We start from the raw sequence: 22,545 nt of genomic DNA on the forward strand, positions 1-22,545 counted from the left end.
CAATTAAAGAACCAGACTAAAGTCTGAAAGATAACACTACAACATAGAGGCAACTTTCACCCATGATCTGCAACAAACCTCAAAATAGCAAGGAGGTTCTTCCACTTTGAAGGGTCCCAGAGGACTTCTTATGGATAATAAAGGAAAGTTCAGGTTTCATCTGGCTGTCCTCTGCATTATTAGATATTTTATGGGGAGTGGGTGAATGGCCAAGAGAAATGAAATGAAAGTCTAAAATTGCTATTAGAGATCGGAAGCTGGATTAGCAGCACCTGCAGAGCCCACGGGATCACTTCATTTCCTGCCCCAAGAAACCAAGACTAACACCACTTCGGGCTATTTCTGCAGCACCATATTTAAAAACAAGTTCAAAAGACTTGATTCAATGCCCACAGCAACGCAGAACATTTCCCAACCAGCTCCAGCAAAGAGTTAAGCACATGCAACCTGTTGATTAATTTGCAGGCAACAAGCTGCACTAGTAAAGCCCCAGGGGCCTTAATCAAGCAGTTTGCTGGATGCCAGACCAAAGCAGGAAGATGGGCAGAGCTGTCAGGATGGATTAATGTTTGCCCACTGGCAACATTTCTCCTGAATGAAAGTAAGCATGGGGTGGTAAACACACACACATATGAAGCCACATAACAGGAGGGGAAATGGTGTGCCTAGGGCTAGCTGGCAGCAGGTCCCAAGGCCGGATGGCTGCGGGAGCTCAGCTGCCTATGCACGGGAGTTAATCAAAGGAGATTTTGCATCTTGGGTTTTACATTCACCTCCATTGTCTGCAGTTCCTTCCGAAAAGCTGGGAAGGAGAAATTTCTTCCTTTTCCTTTCCTTTTTTTTTTTTAAAAAAAAAAGACTGCATGCTTTTCCATTCAATGAAATTTCCCTGGCCCCCATTCTCCTGTTGCATGGAGAGTTGAATGAAATGAAGTTGTTCAGAACTGACCCCATTTTGAAGGGCTTCGGTGACACGTGTTGAGGCGAGAACATTTTGCAAATTCAGCTAAAGTTCAAAGGGATCGTTTCCTTTCATTATGACAAGGTTTGACTTGGGTGCTTTTTTCTTCTCGTGGCATTTACTGTTCTAACACAGCACCATTGGGTTAATGCAGCAGAATCCAAACATACACTCTGCCTTCCTATCCCTTCACCAACTGAAGGAATCCAAATGGATCAGTAAGATCAGCTGCAATAAGTAAGAATTACATATCTGAACTCCATTTCTGGTTATATGCGGGGAGAGTTTTCATCTTTTAAGTAGCTGAACTTTATTTAGCCTGGCAATGCTTTCCATCACAAGTATGCCCCTGTGTGCTGCTAGGGAGCATCTGTCTTAGGGTACCAGTTTAGCAGGCTGCTATGTGTCCAAGTTGCATGTACAGAGCTTGTAAAACACATAACTCTGTGCAGGAATAAGTACTGAAGCCCAAAAGATATTTTATTTGCTAAACCTTAACAGACCAAAACAAAGGAGCAGAGAATTGCTCAGCTGTGCCTTACTTACATCAGGTGTATTCGAATGAGGCCATTAGACCCACCTCAGCTTTCTGCTGTTCCAGCCAGCAGGAATGAAACATCCTGCAGGCATTTCTGCAGCTGGTGGAAGTTGCTATAAATCCACTCATATGAGCACAGCTTTGATAATTTACACCAGACAAAGATGATCTTCTCCTCTGTTTACAGCTCCACCAAGCATCACAAGGGACGCAAGCAGGATGTTGACACCTCGTGACTTTTACCCATATGGATGAAAGGGATGGTGAGCACTAAGCACATGCAAATGCAGCCGAGGATTAGCAAACCCAATTATGAAAAACTAGTGGAAATAATGATTCATCAGGAATTGAATCAGATGTTGTGCCCCGTCGTGCACCCAGTGGATTTGGTGATGGCAGTGAGGATGCTAGCATGATAGAGAGAATGTTTAAAGCTATTTCAAATCAAAACCTGCCCAGTGCTAGTTCTGCAACACCACCTTTTTGTCTGTTCTATCTTTCAGACACCTCAGGACCTTGGAAAATGTCTGTGGCATCCTTCTCACCCCACAGATACCTCCCTCCCTGCCAAAACTTCAAGTTAGGAAGGAATGCTGCATAACATGGAAGCCAGATAGGAAAAGCTCTCTGAAAGCTTCCATTAAGCCAGAGGCCAGGCTGAGTGCTAACAGTCACTCTGAACCAAAATACCATAAGTATGCCTGCATACGTTTTTCCTCAGCAGTTCTCAGAGCACGTTTTGTGCTTCAGGAAACATTGGCAATGTCAACCGTATCTCCATTAATAGCTGGAAAACACAGAGACAGAAAAATGTAGATGACCTTGTTCAAGGTCACTTACTCCAGTGAGGCCACTGGATGCTCTTGTCCACCACCTCCTCCACCTGGCAAGGAAACACAACAGGAATTACACCAAGCACAACCCCAGCAGCCAAAAGCCACCTCTTCTTGAGCCAGTTCTAGAAGGATGTCCTCTTCAGGTAGAGGACAGCAGGTACGCTTTGTCCCTTGACCTAGAGAGAACCCCACAACCAGAAACACCCTCTCATGAGACAGTATTTCCACTGTCAGGATCAGCGCTGAAGCTGGGGAGAGGCTGGACAGAAACCTGACAAGGACTATGAAACCCTGGGTTAGCTCTCTTCACACCAATTGAGCAAAATGACCTTGCTCCATTAGCGTCAGTCCTCCATCTGCAAAGTTTCATGTTAAAGCATCACAATTAAAGAATAAAGTCAAGTGTCAAATGAGTCACTACCATAAAGATGAAATACAAAAGCTCTACTTGAGTCTCCCCCACCCCACTCCAGGGTCAACAGCCAAGACATTCCCCCATCAGCTACAAACTGCCTGGATTGCCAGTGAAATCACAAGCAAAAAGCCATTGCAGCCTTCCCCCCGCCGGCAATGTTCAAAGCCTGTGCAGCAATTTGATTCCCACCATTTCTTGGATAACACAAACTCTGCCAGAAATACGTTAACGCCCCGCTGACACGCTGCATCTGCCTGGCTGGCTTAGCTCTGCCGAGACCCTTGCTAAGGGCTGTGCTGGCTTGTGTACTGGCAATAATTCATGTTACTCTCCCTGGAATTAAGAGAGCTGGTGAGGAAGGGCTGGTCATATGGACTCAGTATTTTTGCCTACCAACGGGTCGGGTAGAGGCGGGTCAGCTTCCCTGAGAGAGGAAAAAAGGGGCCAAATACAACAAGGGAAGGTTTCTGACATAAGCTAAGAGACTGGTGAGCTTGTACTGATGAGCCAACTACATGGGATCATCAGAAAGCAGGCTCCCTGGAGCTCCCTCACCTCTTTCTATTTCCTTTGGTGGACCTAAGGGTCTAACCCAGTTCCTAACCAGGATCTAACTCATGTTTGCAGTCCCTCGGGGGCAAAGGTGCCTGGGAGAACCTCTGGGAAGGAGAAGAAAGAATATCCTTCAGGATATTCAGGCCCTTGCAGGAACTTGATACCATGCCAAACAGACATAGACCATCAAGCATTTTCGGTGTCAGCCAACAGCAAAGTGGCCAGTGCCACCAAGACCCTCAGCATCCAAGCTCCCAGTGCAACCAGTGCAGCAGGGTTCACATCACAGCCACATGGGCTGCAATCATTGAGAAAAAGCAAACTTTGCTCGTAGGCTACCTCAGCCCTGAGCTTTGCTTCTCCATCCCCATTTGTGGTCAAATTATTTGTTGGTCACCGAGGCACAGTGTCCCCAAAGCTGTGGGTAGGCCATGGGAAAGACAGACCTACTCTTCCTGTTCCAGCTCCATTCCTGTTTAATAGTCCCGAGGGTCACAGTAATTCTGGAACAAAACCCCAGGCAACACTGAGGCATCAAAGAGGAGAAAAAGCCTGGCTAACACAGAGTAAATCAATGGCAACAACTGAATTGCAATTTCCCAGCAAAAAGCAGAATATAAAGATAACAGAGGCAGTCCATTACAAGCTAGATAAAGATGATTCAGGGGAGACAAAATCAGTAGGGAAAAGGGTGGAGGAAAATCCAATATTCAGAGCTTAGATCACACATAAAAAAAAGCAAATAGACAAAATACATGTATTTTTTTCTTCACTTAGTGTAACAGAAAAATGCTCTAAAAATACAGAATATAATCTTACTGAAGTCAGTGGAGCATGACTATAAGTTATAGCTGACAAATAGCTGAAAACAAAGTCAAACCAGGAGATCATTTGCAGAAGAATTTCAGATGACTCTGTGGGTCACCTCCATCTCCAGCAGTTAAAGAAGAAAGGGAAAACACAGAGGAACTAAATTACTTATGTCAGCCAAGCTTATCTGTCACAGAGCTACACCTTTCCTACCATAGCACACTTCTGGAATTAATGATCAGGCACTATCTGGAGTTGGGATTAAGAAGGAAAACTCAAGTGATTTGGTTATTTGGAAAGAGATGCTTCACCCAGCTCAAGTAACAAATACTGAATTCCAAAGGAACATCTTCCTGGACCAGTAAAAAAGATGCTTTTTGTGATAACTAAAAAAATTAAGCGCTACAGAACAGTGAGAACAAGAGCTCTACTGAAAAGTGCATCCAGGAACGACAAGTCAGTGTGGTGCCAATGCCTGATAAACTAATTAAGATGCTAATTAAAAGTAGAGCACTTTCCCATCTGGGGTTCGCAGTAGAGACAGGCTATAAGCTGAACAAGTCTCACCAGGGAAAGGGGATGGGTGGATAAAGAGGGCAATGAAAGAGCACTGATTGACAACGCAGTTAGATTTCCTGCCATCTTTGATGAGACACTTCACAAGAGGCTGTTAAAGAAACCACAGTCATGGGAAATGGCAAAGCAGCAAATGAGTTAGAGGATAAGGAGGAGAAATGAGAAGGCAGTTCCATTAAAGTAACTTCCTCACCTTAAAAGACCAACTCCCCACACTGATCACTGGTTTATCAGCCTACAAAACAGGCTGAGTGAAGAGCAGTTAAAGTCCCCTCTCTTCCCCACAGATTATTCCCAAAGGAAATGTGGGAAAACTTCAGAGCAAGATATGGGCAGTGGCAGCTACTGCCAAGCTGACAAAAGTGGGGGAAAAAACCACTCCATCACATTTGTTCACCCCCCAGCATGGTCAGCAGTCACACGGGAAGGGGCCTGGGCAGCACAAGGACAAGCCATGGCAAAAAAATGGGAAAGAGCAGCCTGGAAACAAAACAATTTAGTGATGTGCCCTGTGCAGACTAAGGCTTGTGAACCCAACCTATCCCCATAGTCTCCAGCACTGAGAATAGTATGGAGCCTCAAAGGGATGAGAGGAATGACTTCAAAAGGCAGAGCAAGTGAGTGACAGGGTAAGTACCAGCTATCCCTTTCTCCTTTCCAAAAAAGCCACTGATTAAAAGCATATAGAGGCTGTGAAGTGAAGGATTGGAAAGTGATTAATTGCCAGCATTTATTCTGGGTAATCTTAAATCAACCTTCCTGGATGTTCATCCTGTCCAGAGAATAGAGCAGGTGTCTTTAAGGAGGGGGAGAAGGGATGCATTTAAGGGTAACCTTTGTGTATATCTTTGCAGCCTTTCAAAATGTTTATTTTTTGCTTGGGTGTGGACAGACTTGTCAGAGGAAATGATATAAAAGACACCATTTAATGGCACAAAAGCACATTGTGTTTCATTGCAATAATCCTCCCATGAAATACATCACTCAATGCGCCATCACAAAAGGCCTTCAGTGTGAAACACAAACACTCAACCCAACCTGCACAGTCATCCCACTGCTGTCTACCACCTTGCTCATGATGGCATTGAAGGCCTCCTGGCTTAACATGGGTCCAATGCAACCAGCTCAACCACACATAGCAATGGGAAAGCTATCTTGGATGGTTCTTCTCCCCCCTTCCCTTCCCTTCCCAGGGTTGCAGAGCCAGATGATGTGCCAGGAGCTGACAGGTGAGTTTCACCAACCTGAAACAGAGCAGGAAAGGCACCCAAGGACCATCTATTCTCTCCATCAGCCCAGGTGCAACTGGGCCTTCAGCACATCTGAAGAGCCAGGCAAGGCTGAAAACACAGTATCTTTCCCCATGGCCAGCAATCAGTGAGGCAGACTCAAAGGGAACAGACTGCACAATTACCTAAATAGCAGGATGATCCAGCATTATAAGAGATGCTGATAATGAGATTTTCATAAGTACTTTGAGGGCATGCTATTACTGCCCGTAAGATAGTCTCAAAAGGATTTGAATGACAGTTTGAGAGTCAGGGGTGCACTATTCCACCTGGAATTTTACAAGGGTCCCTTTCACCATCCCTTAAAGCATCTGAGACTGGTAATGTTTTGGAAAGGGCTTTCCTAGTCCATGAGGACAGATCCCTACAGCAGTCCACTAGTGCCTAAGAAAAGCTCCCTCCCAGCAAACTACTATACTGTGAAAAAGGTGGGTGGGGAGGGAAAGCAAAGGGTCATTTTTGGTTTCCACTGGCACCAATTATGCTTCTGGCACATTTATATTATTTTTTATTTTCCATAATCAAGATAGCGAGGTTAAGCTTTTATTTTTTTCCCTAAATAAACAAAGGTCTATAATGGGCAGCCTGCGCTGTGCCATGTCTGGAGCCTCCAGCTTATCAGATCCGTCACGGGACACAAGTTTTGTTCATTTTAACTGGAAAAAAGAAAGTCACTGAAGCCCACCAGAGGGGTGGAAGGGAGGCCCCCGATCTCCAGCAGATACTGAATTTAGCATGTCAGCTTTGACTGCTGGGAACAAGGGGGCAGAGAGACAGCAATTAGCAATCAAACAGCTTCAGCAGCCACCCCGAGCTCTGCTAACACTGGCTAGCAATTAAAAGTGCCAAGGGAAGCCAGCAATATTCATCTCCAGCTACACATTTCTAAGCCTGAGAATGCACATTCCCCAAGGACATAACACAGGGGGGGTTCCTCTTGTGTCCCTCCCTCATTCTGTCATATCCTTGGCCAGCTTAATGTTCAGCCTGGGACTTCCCAGAGCCGATCCGATGTTTCCCATGGTCAGACCTGATGACCACCCAGCCCCATGCATACAGTGACAAGCTGAGGGCCCGTAAGGTCCTCTCCCTTTAGAGAGGCAGGGACCAGGAAGGGATGCAATGGGGTTTATGGCAGAGAAGGACACCCCAGGCTCTGCTGGAGCTTGCCTCTCCCAGCCTTGCTTTCCCCATTTATACATTACTGGGGGAGCAAAGAGACTTGACAGCTGCAAAAAAGCAGATAATTCTGCCTGCCATGGCTGTGTTTACACAAAACCCAGTGGTTTATGAGGAACGGCTTAGTCAAAGCACACAAAGAAGCACCCTGCAATATTTTTTGAAGAGGGCTTTTTTTATTGCATTGAGAAGGAAAAGGTTAGCTACAGAAATAGAGAGAACAAAGCAGGCTTAACAAAACAACTGCTTGTTTTCTCTCTCATTCTGCATCTCCCCTTCAATCCCCTCACCAACCCTGTTCGCCCCCAGCTTTCACTTAGTGCCCAGGGACCGTCCTGTTGCTGGCACCCATCAAAGAGCATCCAGTGCCTGCAGAAACATGCAGCTGCAGAAAGGGGAAAGCCCCGCAGGGCACTTGTCACAGCATGGCCAGGACAGCTTGGTTTGCATTTGTTTCTCCCCATCAGTGTAAGGGGAACAAGAGAAGCGAGAGATCCTCCCTCCTTTCATGCTCATTTTTCCTCCCTTCTCCATTATGCTCCTCCTGCAAGCTTCACCAGCTCTGTGCCATGGGTCCTGGCCTGATCCGGCCATGCTTGTGGTACACCTGCTTTCCCTCATCTTGATCTGTGCAGGTAGGGATATGAAGTAAACCTGGAGTTAGCATCCCTGGTATCAGCAGGAGCCCTGAAGCTGCTTAAAATCACTGTTGAATGCACTACTCATGATGGAGAGACTAACAACAGCCAGAATGAGAGTTTAAGGTCCCTTCCAACCCAAACCATTCTATGATCCAGTTAAATCCACCATGAGTTGTGCTCAGTGTCCCCCCCACCAGCACCCTCTAAACACAAGGGGCTCTGATAGCTCAGTCCTGAGCTGTCACAAGGCCAGGAGTGGCTGTGACAATCCCAAGGGACAGGGACCAGGCAGCACCCCTGGTCACAACCCACAGCAGGAAATACCCAGGTTATTGTTAGGGTGTTGCATTTAAGAGGGTTGTTTGTCTCAGCCCCATCAGCACTCAGAAAATCAGAGAAAGCAAACAAATTACAAAGCAAAAGAGTAACAGCTCCCAGGCTCTGCCCAACCTGTTTTACCTTGCAGTACAGACCCATTTCCCAAGAGACAAACCATGCTGTCTCAGCCTGGGTAAGGAAAGAAACAGCTCCTCTCCATACAGCATCCCACCACCTTCAGCTCCCCCCTGCAAGGCATGAGAGGGAAGGCAGGGCTCTGTATCTCCCAAAAGAAAAGTGTTTTTCCTGCCCAAATAGAAGGTGTTGAGGCCAAGCCTTTCCTCACTGTCTTTGTCAAGACCATGTATGGCTCAAACAGGGAACCGTGCTGGTTTGAACCCCATCGCACACGGGAACCTCTGAGCTGAGGCCCGGAGCCACCCCTGGATGCATGAGAGACACGAGGACTGCGTTTCCTCAAAGAGCTTTGCAGGTTGAAGGTTTGGATTTATTGGCACAGGAGTGCCACATGCAGGAGGGAAGATGCACGCGCATTTCTGGGAATTGGATTCTCCCACCTCTATGGCTGAAGGAAAAAACCAAAACAGGTTTGACAGGGAACAAATTACTGCAGCATGAAGAATTTCTAAGAAAAAAAAAAAAAGAATTACGTTTGACACATGAAAAATAGATAAATCCTTGCAGGAGATTACTTTAACAAGGCCAAAAATCCATCACGGTGCTGAAGAAAGAAGGCACAGATAGGGCTTTAAAACGTACGTGATGTTTTTACACCCCTAAGCACTGGGAAGGCAGCACAGTTCAGAGATGACAGCAGGGATCCTAGCCAGGGCTCCTGAACTCGCTCAGGCTTTCAGGGATTGCTGCAACCAGGAGAACAGAAACCCTCCATCCACAGCAGTTATAAACTGGGACATATCTCATGCCTTAATTTCCCCTTCACATAATCAAGACAGTAGGACAACCCCACAGTTGTGGATTTTCTTAAGATCTTGTCTTGTTACACAGTATTATCTTTGGGTGAGTGTTGCGCCCTGAAAATGCACCATTTGAAGCAGCTACAGTGATCCGGGGTGCAGTCTGCATCGTTCCCATCTCCAGCTTTCCTGAGCTCAGTGCTGGGTTTTAGACCCTCTCTAGCATCCTGTCCTATGGCAAATACACTCAAACACCATGGACCTCTCCCCAGTAACTTAAGTAACCTTCCATTTTCATGCTCTGCCTTCATGGCTTTGCTAGTCTAGGGTTTCATCCTTTTGGGACACATAAGAGCTTTTCGTAGCACTGAGGTTCTCTTGTAACTTCATAAATACACACACTTTACTCTTAGAAAAGCGCAGGGGCACAAGTACCTGTACCATCCCCTAGCCCCCAAAAAAGGCATCAAAACGACCAAAGTGTTCTGCTCCATCTCTTCATGTTTTTCATGGACTCCTTCAACATTCCAAAATCCTGCTCAGTGTTCAGGCTGTCCTTCCACCTTACAAACAGGCTCTCTCCAGTTTGTGCAGGTCCAGTACTGAGTGTGTCCTTTCCTTTTGGGGAATTTCCATCCTCCCTCTTAGCCTCATCCCCTCAAAAACCTTACAGCAACCAGTTCCCTCCAGCAGAGCCTTTAGCAAGTCCTTTTATTGTATTCATCCCACTGCCAGAACAAAGACATTCCAGGTCAGCAGCTTCTCTGATAGTTTTGTAGCTGCTTTCAAGCTGGACACATGCTGTGACACTTTGTGTTTGTATTTATGGATCTCAGTGTTTTACGTATATACTCCCAGCCTCATTATACAACCAAGGACACTGAAGGGTACAGCCAGTGTAAAAGACTCATCCAAGATTCAAACAGCAAGACGGAGCAGAGCTGTAAGTGGAAGATCATGCCTCAGCTTCAGGTCAAAAAAAGGAGCACCCATGAACAGGCTGTACAGGTTATTCTATTGCATAGGCTGTAGTACATTGTGTAAACTGTGTCTAAGTACTCTTCCGCTCTCCATTTGTAATACACCTCCTTGCGTTACAGAAATCCAAGTTCACTTCCACCACCCCAAAGCCTCCCTCTCCCCAAACCCAAGCGTGGACCACATCTGACCTTTGCATGTGTTCTAAATTAGAAGTGCACATTGTATTTCGCTAGCCTCTTGTATGTGTTTTCCGTAGACACAATGACACAAAAGCAGCAGAGCCTGTGAGCCAAGCCCTGGAAAGACGGCAGCTTTAAATAGCCTCTTTGTCTTGCTTTTCCTTGCTGAAATACTGCACATTATTTAGGTTTGAGTTTTAGTTTTATCAGAGACCCAGAAATAGAGACAATAGAGGGCTGGGTGAATTTCAGCATCATTTCAGCATGGAAAGTTTCTCATTCTTTTCTACCCTCACCTCATCTTGCCCTCCTTTGTGGGCTTTGTACCTGCATCCCAAGAACCACCTGGGAGCACACACTCCTTGAGGGATCTCAGTCAGAAAGGGAAGAGGTGAAGGTGGTACATGTGTGAGAAACTTCACCTCTGCAAATTGAGGGCAGGGTTGCAAAACCAAACCTTCTGTCTTTGATGGGGAAAAAGTGTGCAACTTTAACAGACTTTGGGCTGGTACTCAATGAAGTCAAATGAAAAGGTTTCTCAGCATAAATTAATGGGAAGATTGTCAAGACAGTAACAGAAGATATAAACATTTGTTCCAGTTCAAGGCAGGAGCAGGCATTCATAACTGTGCTATTTGACTGCCAAACTCTGAAGACTGGAGTCCTTTCTAGTCAGGGCATATGGATGCTCCTTTTTAGGTATGGGTAACAGCCTGCAGAGAAGATAAGATGCTTGCTCCAGGGAAGAGTCCCAAACAGGGATGCAACAGGGATACAATGGGAGCACACCCACAAGGTCATTCTTATCTGCCCTCAGGGCTGTAATTATCTACTTCATCTGGGTCCTAACACACTTGTCCATGAACAATAAACAGATTTTAGGTTCCTTTCATTTTCTAATTTCCCGGAAAAGCAGCTGCAGGAGAAAACAGAGAAATCTGTGCAGGTGTTTAAGCCAAGAATACAGCCTACAGTGGTGAAGAGCAGCCAGAGCAATGCTGGGAAGAGAAAGGCTGTTACAGAGGCTGAGCCACATTACAGTGTGCAAGAAGGAGAGAAAAGGCAAGCAAAAGGGAAAAGGCTTATGAACAAGCCCTGTAACCTGCATTTCAGAGCCATGCAGAAATAACAAGAGTATCAGCCTCTCAGGTTTTTCCATTCTAAAGGCAAAAATCCTCTCATTCACCTTTGGTCACTAGGCTCCTAAGCCATAGGTGACCTACAGCAGTGGCACTGTGTTGTGTGCCCCACTCCTCAAGATGGTCCCCTGCCCAGAGAAGGTCTGTTACAGTGAACCAGTCCAGAGGACACTTCATGTTTGTCTCAGGGCAATGCAAAGGCAAACATCAGAACCACAATTAATCCAGGTCTTCAGAGACATCACTACTAAGCATCAACTCTTCCTGAGCCTCACAGCTCAGTGCAGCCAAAGAGATGGGACTGCAGGGAATCCCATGTGTCCAGACTTCTGGGCTGATTTGCAGCAGCACTGTGCAAAGAGGAAACACAATGTGTACTACCATTACCTTTGTGATAAATCCACGTAAATGTTGTTCATTTATCAGTAAAAGAACCCACCTAGGGCTATTGAATACAGTACAGTTCCAAGGCACTGAGGGAGCTGAACCTGGCACAGACTACAGCATTTTGTAAAGTGCTAAACTGCAGTTCTGCAGAAGTGATTTGTGAATGAGAAAACAGAAGCCACGGTGCAAAAGGAAAGTGTCTGAGTAAACAGTGCTTAACATGATGGGACTGTGCTATTTTCCCCACAGCTGAGCCTGCCTAGAGCCTAACATGTGCAGGTTAGCCCAGAAATGTAACTTCTGTTAATCCATGACAGGCAATGGAAGCAAACACAGTTCATGTAGGAACCTGCTGTGCTACAGGAGATCTTGGCAGCCGGGTACAGTGGCTTGGAGTAAGCAGCACGGCAAGGACAAAGCAGCCCCCGGCTGTGTGAATCGGGAGATACCAGGCAAACGTTATGCTTAAACCCACAAAACGGAGCCTACTCTGCCCCTGCTCACCCTCTGCATGAGCCACAGAGGTGAGGGATGGGCTGAGATGGGTGAGCAGCAGCCGCCGCAAGCAAGGGCTCAGCCCCACATCCATCGCGGTGCAGAGCCCAGGACCGCGCGTTCTTGAGCGTTTGGCGCCACCTAAGCCCAGAAACGGTCCCATTCATTCTTCCTGCTCCATTTCAGAGCAGAGGGAAAACAACACGTTTCCATAACAAAATCCTCTTTTGCTTCTAGAGCACCAGACCTTTCAAGAGAACCTTCCATAGGAGAAATCTGGGAGCTAAGAACCCGCAAAAGGTTCTTAGGAAGGACACTTTTGGAGAAACCCTAGCACTGAAGTAAGCCCAGACTCACCATAGAGCTGGGGGACTTCAGGGAGGTTGTAGAGGCTTTAACTGCCCAGATCCCAAGATCTCACTTGCACCATTTCAGGGAATTCTTCAATATTTGCTCATCGTTATCCAGTTGAATGCTGGGTGCAGGAAAGTTTTTCACAAATCAGGAGTTCAAGCTGCAGGAAGACCAACTCAGAACGGGCAACTGGTGCCCCCAAATACCCTTGCAAGGTGTAGAGCCAAGCAGTTATAGAGCTCAAAAACCAACCTCAAAGACCAGATGAGCCACAAGGCAAAGGTTCAGAGAGGTACCTGGCTGGTAGTTACTGGCAGACCACATGCACTGACAGCACACACTACAGCCAGCAGGACAACACTTGGAAGTTGGAGAGACAGAAGCATGGATACAGGAGCATGCAGGGTTAGAGGGCCCCAGCTGAAGGATGGGAAAGGATGGACAGAAGCTGCATTCATCAGACATGGAAGAGCTACTGATCAAGTGAAGAAAGACTAACCTTGACAAGAGAGATGTATGTGCCTGCCAATATCTGCAATTACTTTTGTGACCATCCATGAATACAAGCAATATGTCCCACCCAGTCCAAAGCAACACTCCAGCCCCACCGATTCCTAGCTGGAGTGTCCAGACCAACAGCCAAAAAAACAGAGTGCCCTGGGCTGACCTGTCACACTCCCTAGCACTGTAATTTAATTTCACACTCGAAGACCATTAACAGAGTTCAGGCAGGGAATGATTGTCTAGTACAGACATAAGTCAACTTGTATAATGCAAAGAAAACTTTCAACAGCTTTTGACCTTGCTGAGCTACACAAGATGTAAATAATGCAAAGCTTCCTGCATGAGATCTTTGGGGGACAGGAGCTCATCTTCCAGCTTCTGCAGCAGCACCTGCACACAAGGACATTCAAGGAATAAGAACTCGCTCTCAGCTGTGTCCTCCACAAAGGTTTGCTCTCTTGAGGACCAGCTGCTGCATGGTTATTTGCTCTTCTTTGACCAGGCTCAATCCCTTAAGCAACCTGCTTCACAGTGTCCTTTTCCTGGCATTTATTCAGCTTTTGGGTTTTTCCTGGTTCACTTTCAGTGTAGCAGTGCTGACGTTTTAACCCCAGCTCCCCTGCAGTGCCAGGTGCTCACCCTGGCGTCCAACTGCCAATCCAGGACCAGGGGACCACTGCATCCTGCAGCTTTCCTTGCTGCAGAGGACAAGCCCAAGCCCCAGATCTGCTGCTCTGTTTAAAAGACATAGAAAGCAGTATTTCCACATTGAGAACCCTCACACCTCAGTGATAGCTCCAGCTTTTGAGGATTTGTTGTCTTTATAATCCCACATTCCTGCTTTCTGCCCAAGCACTAGAACCTCAGACCTAGCTAAGAAAATATAAACTGTTGGGTTTCCAGCTCCAGTAGAAATCACAGCAGTGGGTAGAAGTCAAGTAGCTAAATGTTTCCCCAACATTTTCTGTGTTTTATATCCTAGGAACATTTATATCCATTTATCCTAGGACCAATCTGGGCTTTGGCTCAGGACAAGAACATTTAAGTCACTTCAGTGAAGGCTACAGAGGAGCAGAGTTTCTAACCACAGCAGTAACACACTTGCTATTAGAGAGGTTATTTATTCCCTTTCTCATCCGAGAGAGATTAGGCCTTCCAGTGGGGATTATTCTACATCAGAAATACAGCAAACCAGGTATTGCCAGCAACCCGCCAAACTCTGAGTCCTGCTGCAGGTGCAGCATACACAAGCTGTTGGCTAGAGCATCTCTTTGCACACTTTAGCATAGCTTTAGAATGGTGATAGGAGAACAGGATCCTAGCAGAAGGGGTGATCAGCAACTTGGATTGGTTCACATTCGATAATCCCTGAATTTTCCTGTCCCTAACAGAGATCAGGCTGCAGAGGCTGCAGAATACAGCCCCGTGGAAGGGGACACAGCTGGAACTTCAGCAAGAGGAAAGGTATAGAACAATCGGAACACAAATCAGACTGCTGGCTTTGGGAACTGATTTCTCCAATTTCTGATGACTATTCTGTGCAAGTGGAGAAATTACTTCAGACTGGGAGCAGGCTGAGATTTACATATGTGCTTGCTTGCTTTCTCAATCCTTGACAGTTAATCCGTCTTGGTTCAAATCCTGGTATCCAGTACTGGAAGTACCACCAAATGCATTTAGTTACCTTATCTGTTAAGCACATGGGAGTGCAGCAGTAGCTGTTGAGATGATCGGAGACCTGCCTTTCATGATAGTGCATTAACTGTAAAAGTGTTATCTCAGGCACTGCTTTGTAGAACTGGCTTTATAATCAAAGACCAGACGGATTTCAAAACACAAACCAACATTAGGGAGCACAGTTATGCCTCAGTTAGAAATAATCTTCCATTACATAGCAAACATACATCTGATGGTGACAGAATACCTCCAAACCAAACACAGCATTAGCAGCTCCCAGGAGAAAGAAATACAAGAAACATGAGAACCTGCTAGAGCAGAGCATTACCTGCACCCAAAGTATTCATTCAACAGGAACACAACCAGCTTTTAATCCACTGGGGCTAGCAACACCCACAGAGCAGCAGGGGCCTCCCTTAATGTACATACACTCCTGAACTCAATATTGCTTCACGCACCTGAGAGCAATAGCCAGTAGGAAACAAGGCTCAGAAGTAATTTGGTTTGGTTTTTGTTCTGACCATCACCTGCAATTACCCCCTTCCTGCAGTGGGTAGTTTACTGCCGATTTACACACTCAAGTCGCACTTTACATTGCCCTATATCACTTTTAGTACTGCAGTAGGTAGCACTTGGCAGCGGTGGGAACCTGCCTGACGTGGGACAGTGCAATCTCATGGTCCAAAGGTTCCTAGCACAGCCCCAGAGGGACCTTTCCCTCCCCTCCATACCAGCACACCTTACATAGGTTCAGGCAAGAGCATCCAGCACCGCAGCTGCACAGATTGTCCTACAGCACATTGTGCTATTGAATTTACACACTAAGTAAATGACAACACTCTATTGCTACTTCCAGACGCAAAACATTCTGGGTTTACCCAAAGGAAGACAAAACAAAACTAACTGCTTTTAGAAGTCATTAAATCACATCAAGCTATAGATGTCTGAAAAATTGATCAAATTTCTAACACTGCCGTTAAGAATGAGGTGTGAAGAATTGCAACACTGAATTTCAAACTTAAACTGTAGCAGGTCACATGCGTCTGAGAGCCAGTATGCAGATCCCAAGGGCCTGAAGCCAAGGAGAGGTTAACAAGAAACATGTCCAGTCTTGTTGACACTCACTACTATACAGTGATACCAGTAACGACAGTGCTGCTTCGCTTTACCGTGCACATCACCCAAGACTTTCACTCCCACCCAGCATTATTTGTATTCTGGAGCGCTGGCACCTCGTACCGGTTGGCTGAGTTCAGTTATCAGCTCCCTTCAAATCCAGCCAACCAGGCTGCCGGCTGCTGCACTTCTTGGACAAGTACAAGACACATAAAAGGCAACAAGAACCTGACACCCGGCGGTGCGCCCAGCGCCAACCCGCTTGTTTTCTCGGCTCTGTTTTCCCAGGCTGCGGGCCGGGATTGGCAGGCGATTTTGGAGCGAAGGACTTTGAATTACAGCGGGTGGATTTGGCAGGAGCGCTGCCCGCGCTGCGACTGCACGGGATGAAAGTGCATTTACTGCCGCAGGTTGGAGGGGGGAGATAAGTAGAAACTGCCCCCATGGCGATCTCTGGAGCTTGGTAAACCAGCAGAGAGCACAGGGGCTCAGAGCACCGGGTACCTGCCCTCTCTGCAGCACGGCCGTATCTCACACGGCCCAAACACCAGCACTTTGCTTGCCACCTCCGTGCGTGTCACCTCACGCGTCACCAATGCCTCTGTCACACCCCCCACCCCGAGAGACATCGCAGGGCGGTCCCGTCGGTTTTTATGTCAAGCCCCACAGCATGGGGATGCTGCGGAGCGGCCACTCCGGTCCGCCCCTAAGGGACGCAGGGGGATAAGGGACGCGTCGCACCCCACTTACCGGTGCCGGGCGCGCGGCGCGGGACGGACTCGGCGTTCCCCATAGCAGGACGGAGCGGGGCGCGGAGCTGAGCGGGACGGGACGGACAGGACGGTGCGGCGCGGCGGGAGGCAGCCGAGCAGCACCGGGCTCCTACCGCGCTGCGGATTCGAAGCTGCCGCCCGCTCCGCCCAGCGCCGCCACCGCCAACCGCCGGCAGCGGGCGGGACCGGGAGGGCGGCCCTCGGCTGCTCTCAAGAGTCGCTGTCCGCATCCCGGTGCGCCCCTGTCCGCCTGCAGCGGAGAGGTGGCTGCGCCGGGGTCAGCCCGCAAAGGGACATGTCCGTGCCCAAGCACCCATCTCGGCTATAATGTGTGCACCCATGGCAGCCTGTGGAAGGAGCTGCCTGCCCCCATGCCGGCACAAGGAGGTGCTTGCACCCATAGCAGCCTGCAAAGGGAGATGTCTACACCCATGGCAGCCTGTAGAAGGAGCTGCCTGCCCCCATGCACGATGTCATCCTGCAAAGGGAGGTACTTTGCCCCTGCACCCCTTCCAGTCGGCGAAGCCTGGCTGTCTGTGGCCATTCCCCCCTGCAGCCTGCAAATGCAGGGGGGTTTCGTGCCCATCCTCACGCCAGTTTGTCCGGACCAGTTCTCTGAGCCCACGTGGTGGTCTCACATGGCCTGATATTTTGAATTAGCAGACTATGTCCATGAGGCAACAGAAAGGGCTTCTGCATGGTCCCTGCATAATGCTGATAACATGTAATATACTATAATTGCTTCCTTTTCTGAAAAGACTTTAAAACTTAAAACCACAAACGCAGTACTAGTGCAGACTAGTGGTGCGCTTGGGGGTAACCTTCACCAGTGCAGAGCTGTGCTCTGAGGCACAGCTTATTCTAGGAAAAGGCCAATACCACATAAGAGGCTGAAGATTTCTTCCCCATCTCAAACAGCATGTGGTCTTCTTGTACCACAAAGCTGAAAGATTTACAACAGAGATGAGTCCTGCTACCCTTGGGACACTCTGTTCCCCATTATCTCATATACTCTTATATTTTGAACGGGACTAATGTAGACTTTGGAGGAAGTTAAAGAGCAAAACAGAAAGCTTGAAATTCCTGAGTGTTTCTACTGTCACAGCAGCACAGCCATCCCTGGGAATAACAGGGGAAATGAAAGAAAACTATGGTAGGGAGGATATCACTTATCCCAGTGCCGATGTCCTCTTCCACAGCTGCATCCAGAACATCATTGCTGGGTACCAGCAGCTTTGAATTGCTTAGATGCTGATTAAGACACATCCTGCCCTGACAACCATAGACAAAATAATGGGAACATGATGTGCAGAGAAGTGTGTTCCTGCTTCAAGCCTGGGAATGGGTTGAGCCCAGGAGAAAAACACCAGCAATGCCTTTGCAGGATGCTGCTGCCTTCCCTTCTCCCCACCATCCCAGTGCCCCTTAACAGACACCACGGTTTTGCATTGACAGCACAGCTGAGGAAGGGATGTCTTCCTTGAGTGAGCAGGGGAGTGACTGCGACTCCTTATCTAGCTGCTAATGCACTTTTTATCTCCTCCGTTAGGTGAGAGCAGTATGGCAAAGTCTCTAGTACTTGAGCAACCTTCAAAGCAGCCTCCTGAGCTGACGGTGCTATCCTCACACACAGCAGTTTATAGACACCTCATCACCAGGTTTGGGGTCATTAGTGTGGCTTGGGTTTCTAATAATAGCCCTTGTAACAACAATAACAGCAGAATGATGCAGAAGAACTGCTGAGCGCTCACAGCAGAACCTGAGCAAGTCGGGACTGGCAGCAGGACGCGAGCAGCAGTCCTCAGCAATGCCAGCCCTTACAACAAAAAGACACTGATTTCTCAGGCTTTCTCAAAGCAAAAGGGAGGAGACGTCTTGCTCTGTTTGTTCCCAGAAAACACTTAGACATACATACCTGAGGAGGGTGAGTAGCTCAGAGAGCAGCTTTCCCAGCCCTCTAATAACAGGGAAGTTGCTTCCACCTGAGCAGGTACGATGGGAATCTGACTGCAGAGGCAGCATGTGCAGCATTGCCTACTGCCATGAAATCACTGCAGCACCAGGGAAAGGGGCCCTGGAGCTGGGCAGCTTGCAGCTCAGCACACAGCAGTGCTCAACCACCCCATTTCCTGCAGTGGGGCCGGGATCACGGCCCCTGCCATCCTGGCAAGAATTCCTCAGCTGATCAAACCAGCCTCCTTTTATCTAAATCTTATCCCACCACTGCTCGAGCAGCCACCGGGCTGTCCCCAGGAGGAGGAGAAACCCTGGGCAGGTCACAACGTGTCACTCAGCCGGACACTCACTGGCACTCAGGAAGCTGAAGGGAGCCTGACCCCTCTGCTCCAAGGAGCAAAGATAGAAACCCTGAGAGGAGGATACAGGGGGGTCCTGCGGCTCCTTCCCATTCAGCTCCCACTGCTCACTTGCCCAGCCCCTCCAGGACAGTGCTCTCAGGAGGCATTGCCTCATCTGCTGGTCACAGCACAGAGCCGAGGTTCAGAAGATGATGTTCCGACAGATGCTGTCTGTTTTCTTAGGCAGCTGTTGTCAAATCACTTCCTCCGTGCAGCTTCCCCCCATAAGGGAGGGATAACGCTGCTCAGGTGTTTGCACGGTTGGTGTTTAAAACTGGCCTGTAATGTTTAACAATGTCTTGAGCAGGCAAAGAGCTATCTAGAATCACATTGCCCAAAATAGCCCCTGCATAATCCTGTATTGTTCCCGTGTCAGTGTCATGCTCTGGACAAAGGCCTGATTAGCCTAAATTTTCGTAACATTTTTTCCACAGTTGCAATATCACAAAAAGCACAGATTTCCTAAGCAGACTTGGAGCCAAAATGCATTGATCCTGACCTGGAGAAAGGCTTTTTTATGCTTCCCTGCTTCTTCAGCCTATGAATGTTCTCCTGTTGCCAAGAAGCAGTCTGGCTAGCAATTACCATAGTAATGATTACTTTAAAACATGAACATCTGTCTCCACTGGGAACCAGGCTGAGGTGGACCAGGTCATTTCATGCCAAGACCACCAAGCAGCTGTCAGGCAGCGCTAACCCTCAGCATGTGTTATTGGACTGGAACCAACAACCTTCAATAAAGCTTTAGCTCCCATTAATTCTCACACCTCCGCTCTAGGGAACAGCATCTGCACCATGCGTTAGCCATTCTGCACAGCTGCATGAAGCAGCCCACAGCTTTCCCAGCAAGAATTGAGGAGGAAGACACTGCTTTGGAGCCCAGCCCCAAGCACACACCCTTAATCGTTTCTGCAGGGGTAGGTCCAGCTGGGGCTGGGTCAGCCTTGGCTTCAGAAGCAGATAGAAGGATGTCATCCTTAACTCATAAGCTAAGCACTGATCTAGGCACAGACACAGAGAGAGGTTACATGAGGCCACATCCCCTCAGCAATAGGACAGTGAGTTACTTCAGTGAGTAACAAAACATGCCCTTTGCATTCCTCTCCTCTTCCCAGGAGCCATTTGCTCTGAAAGCACTGGAAGAATAATTCAATATGCTGAACAAGCAGAAACGAGAGCAGCCCTTACACAAGCAGAGCACAAGAGCTATTGCCAGTAGCACATCTGGGCTTAGCCCAGCCCCTGCAGTTGTGCACAGTGAGGTTTTGTTCCCAGGCCTCCAGTGCCCATGCACTGGCAGGTGGTTATGGAGAATCCCTCTAGATTCCTCTCCGCTTGTGCTGCCAGAGTGATGCCTGTCCAGCAGCTGGGAAAGGTGCAGACACATGAGAGCAGAAGACACCCTGGCTTGAGTAGTGAGTAGCAGCAAGGATTAGGCTCTCACTGACACAGTGATATTTTGGTGTCTGTCATAGTGTGATCCTGGAAAAAAAAGTATTTTCATTTCTGAAACTCTGATAATTGCAGTAATAATTGTTGGCTGCTTTTGTAACAATTTTATGAGCAGATCTCAAAGAATTCCACAAACCATGGTCCCCAAACTGAGGAGAACCCCATTCCCAGGAAACAGCAGAAATAATGTTTCATCATGGTCACTCTGTGGCAGTCCTGCTACAAACCCCCACATTTCCCTGTACTCACAATGGTTTTGTATCCTGCAGTGTTATGGCATGCTGTTATTCAAAACTTGGACACACACAGAAGGTGCTACTGGGGAACAAAGAGTTTTACACTTGGTCACTTTACATTTTCAGTGCACAGCTCTGTTAAGGACCACTTCCAGAATGCCAAAACTGAGTTCTTCCTGTGAGGAACAGCTGAGCGACATGACAGAGCAGCAAGGCTGATTCAAGTGATGCTGCCTCCAGTACCGCTTGAATCCTGACCTCGGATGACTCCACCAGGCAAGGTCCTTCCCCTGTTTTTCCAGCATTTCCCCCTCTGTAAAAAGCAGATAACAATACTGAATTCTCCCCTCAGGATGCTCTGGGAATTAAACAGCCACTTATACTTAAGAAAATACAGTGAAGATTAAAGACGCTCCGAAAACACAGATAGAAGAACCGAATCGCTCAATTACATCACGATCGTTGTTCTCAGTACAAACAACATAATCAGTTGTGAACTTCCTTGGGCACAGATATGCAGTAAATGCCTGTGAACTTCCGTCCACAGCCCCTGGTGAAGCGGGTTCCTCCTCCGGCCCGGCCGCTCCCGGCACTGCTGGGATCTCCCACTAGGGGGGAGCTTTTCCCTACAAACCACGCGTCCAGGGAAAACAAGTCTAAAGCAGGTTTGCTACGAAAACCCTCCCGACCTGCTCTCGGTGGAGTGGAGGAGTTCTCTCTCAGTTTGTCTGTGTCACTTGGGAGCTCTGATACTGGTACTTCACCAGTCACCTCTGGAAGTAAACGTTGGCACTCTGGACGCACAAACCCCCTGTCAAGACAACCAGCAACAGCCAAAGAGGGATGACATCCTTCCAGTGAACTAGTCCAGGGTCCTCCGCAGACAAAGCAAAGCACTGCCATGTTACAGTACTTTGCAAGTGGTCAAAAACCCCGGAAAAGGTTTCAGTATGGGACAGCTCGCTGGAGTAACAACAGACCCTGCAGGAGGATGGAAGGGAGATGATACCACGCAGACATCCCTTCACCCTCCACTGCTGCCTGCATCAAACAATCTTCCTGAGGACAGGAGTGGACAGGAAGGAATGAGATGTCCTTACTGAGGCTACAGCAGGCTTCTCAGACATCTGTAGCAGGTCATGCATCAGCACACACCTGAATGTCATCTGGTAAGAAAAGCATAGGGAAAAAAAGAGATAAAACCCCCAATGTGGGTGCAGGCCACGTGAAATTAAATGAAATGAAATCACTGGCAGTTCCCCACCCCTGCTTCCCAGGCCTTGTCCCCCAGAGACCAGCCAAGCCAGCATCTGCCAGCAGCAGGGACCATCCTATCCTGTGCCTCAAAGCCCAGCAGATGGCAGAGGTACATACAGCGATGGGGAAGAATGTGCTGTTAATGAGACACGGTTACTCGCACGGCGGTACCCGGTACCTCCCGACCACAGCTCCAAGTTTTATTGGGTTGAGCATGACAGGGCGATATTTCTATAGCGCTTTTCACCCTCGAGATATTTCAAGGCTGAACATGCCCACTTCTGTCCTGGGGCATATACACTGTGAAATAATAAATGCTTTTCATGTTCAGTGGACACAGACAGGCAGAACACGCACTGCCCCGAGGTCTCGTGTGCACTCTGCGCAGCCTGTTCATAGTGAGAGCTGCTCCCTGGGTTCATTCAGCCTGTCCCTCACCCTCAGCAAACCTTAGAAACTCCCAAGTGCCCACAGCTCTCTCAGGTAAACACTGTTGTGGCCTCACAATATCCAGGAATGGCAGATGAGTGTCCCATCTCCTTAAATTCAGCCTGGAAAAAGATATCTATGTAGGAAAGAAGA

General features: G+C 48.0%; 1 protein-coding gene across 1 annotated transcript in view; it reads right to left on the reverse strand.

The window, feature by feature from the left end:
• Nucleotides 1-16,705, reverse strand: part of NEURL1B (neuralized E3 ubiquitin protein ligase 1B) — a 130,601-nt gene extending 113,896 nt beyond the window's left edge. Inside the window, exon 1 of the mRNA XM_061456665.1 lies at nt 16,639-16,705. Coding sequence (XP_061312649.1) covers nt 16,639-16,681 — 43 coding nt within the window. The 5' untranslated portion in view covers nt 16,682-16,705. The remainder of the gene's footprint in view (nt 1-16,638) is intronic.
• Between the last annotated feature and the right edge of the window lie 5,840 nt (nt 16,706-22,545).

This window comes from Pezoporus flaviventris, unplaced genomic scaffold (genome assembly GCF_033815535.1).
Source record: "Pezoporus flaviventris isolate CSIRO_AGI_PZ_B2104156 unplaced genomic scaffold, CSIRO_AGI_Pfla_v1 ptg000023l, whole genome shotgun sequence".
In the NCBI taxonomy this organism is placed as follows: domain Eukaryota; kingdom Metazoa; phylum Chordata; class Aves; order Psittaciformes; family Psittacidae; genus Pezoporus; species Pezoporus flaviventris.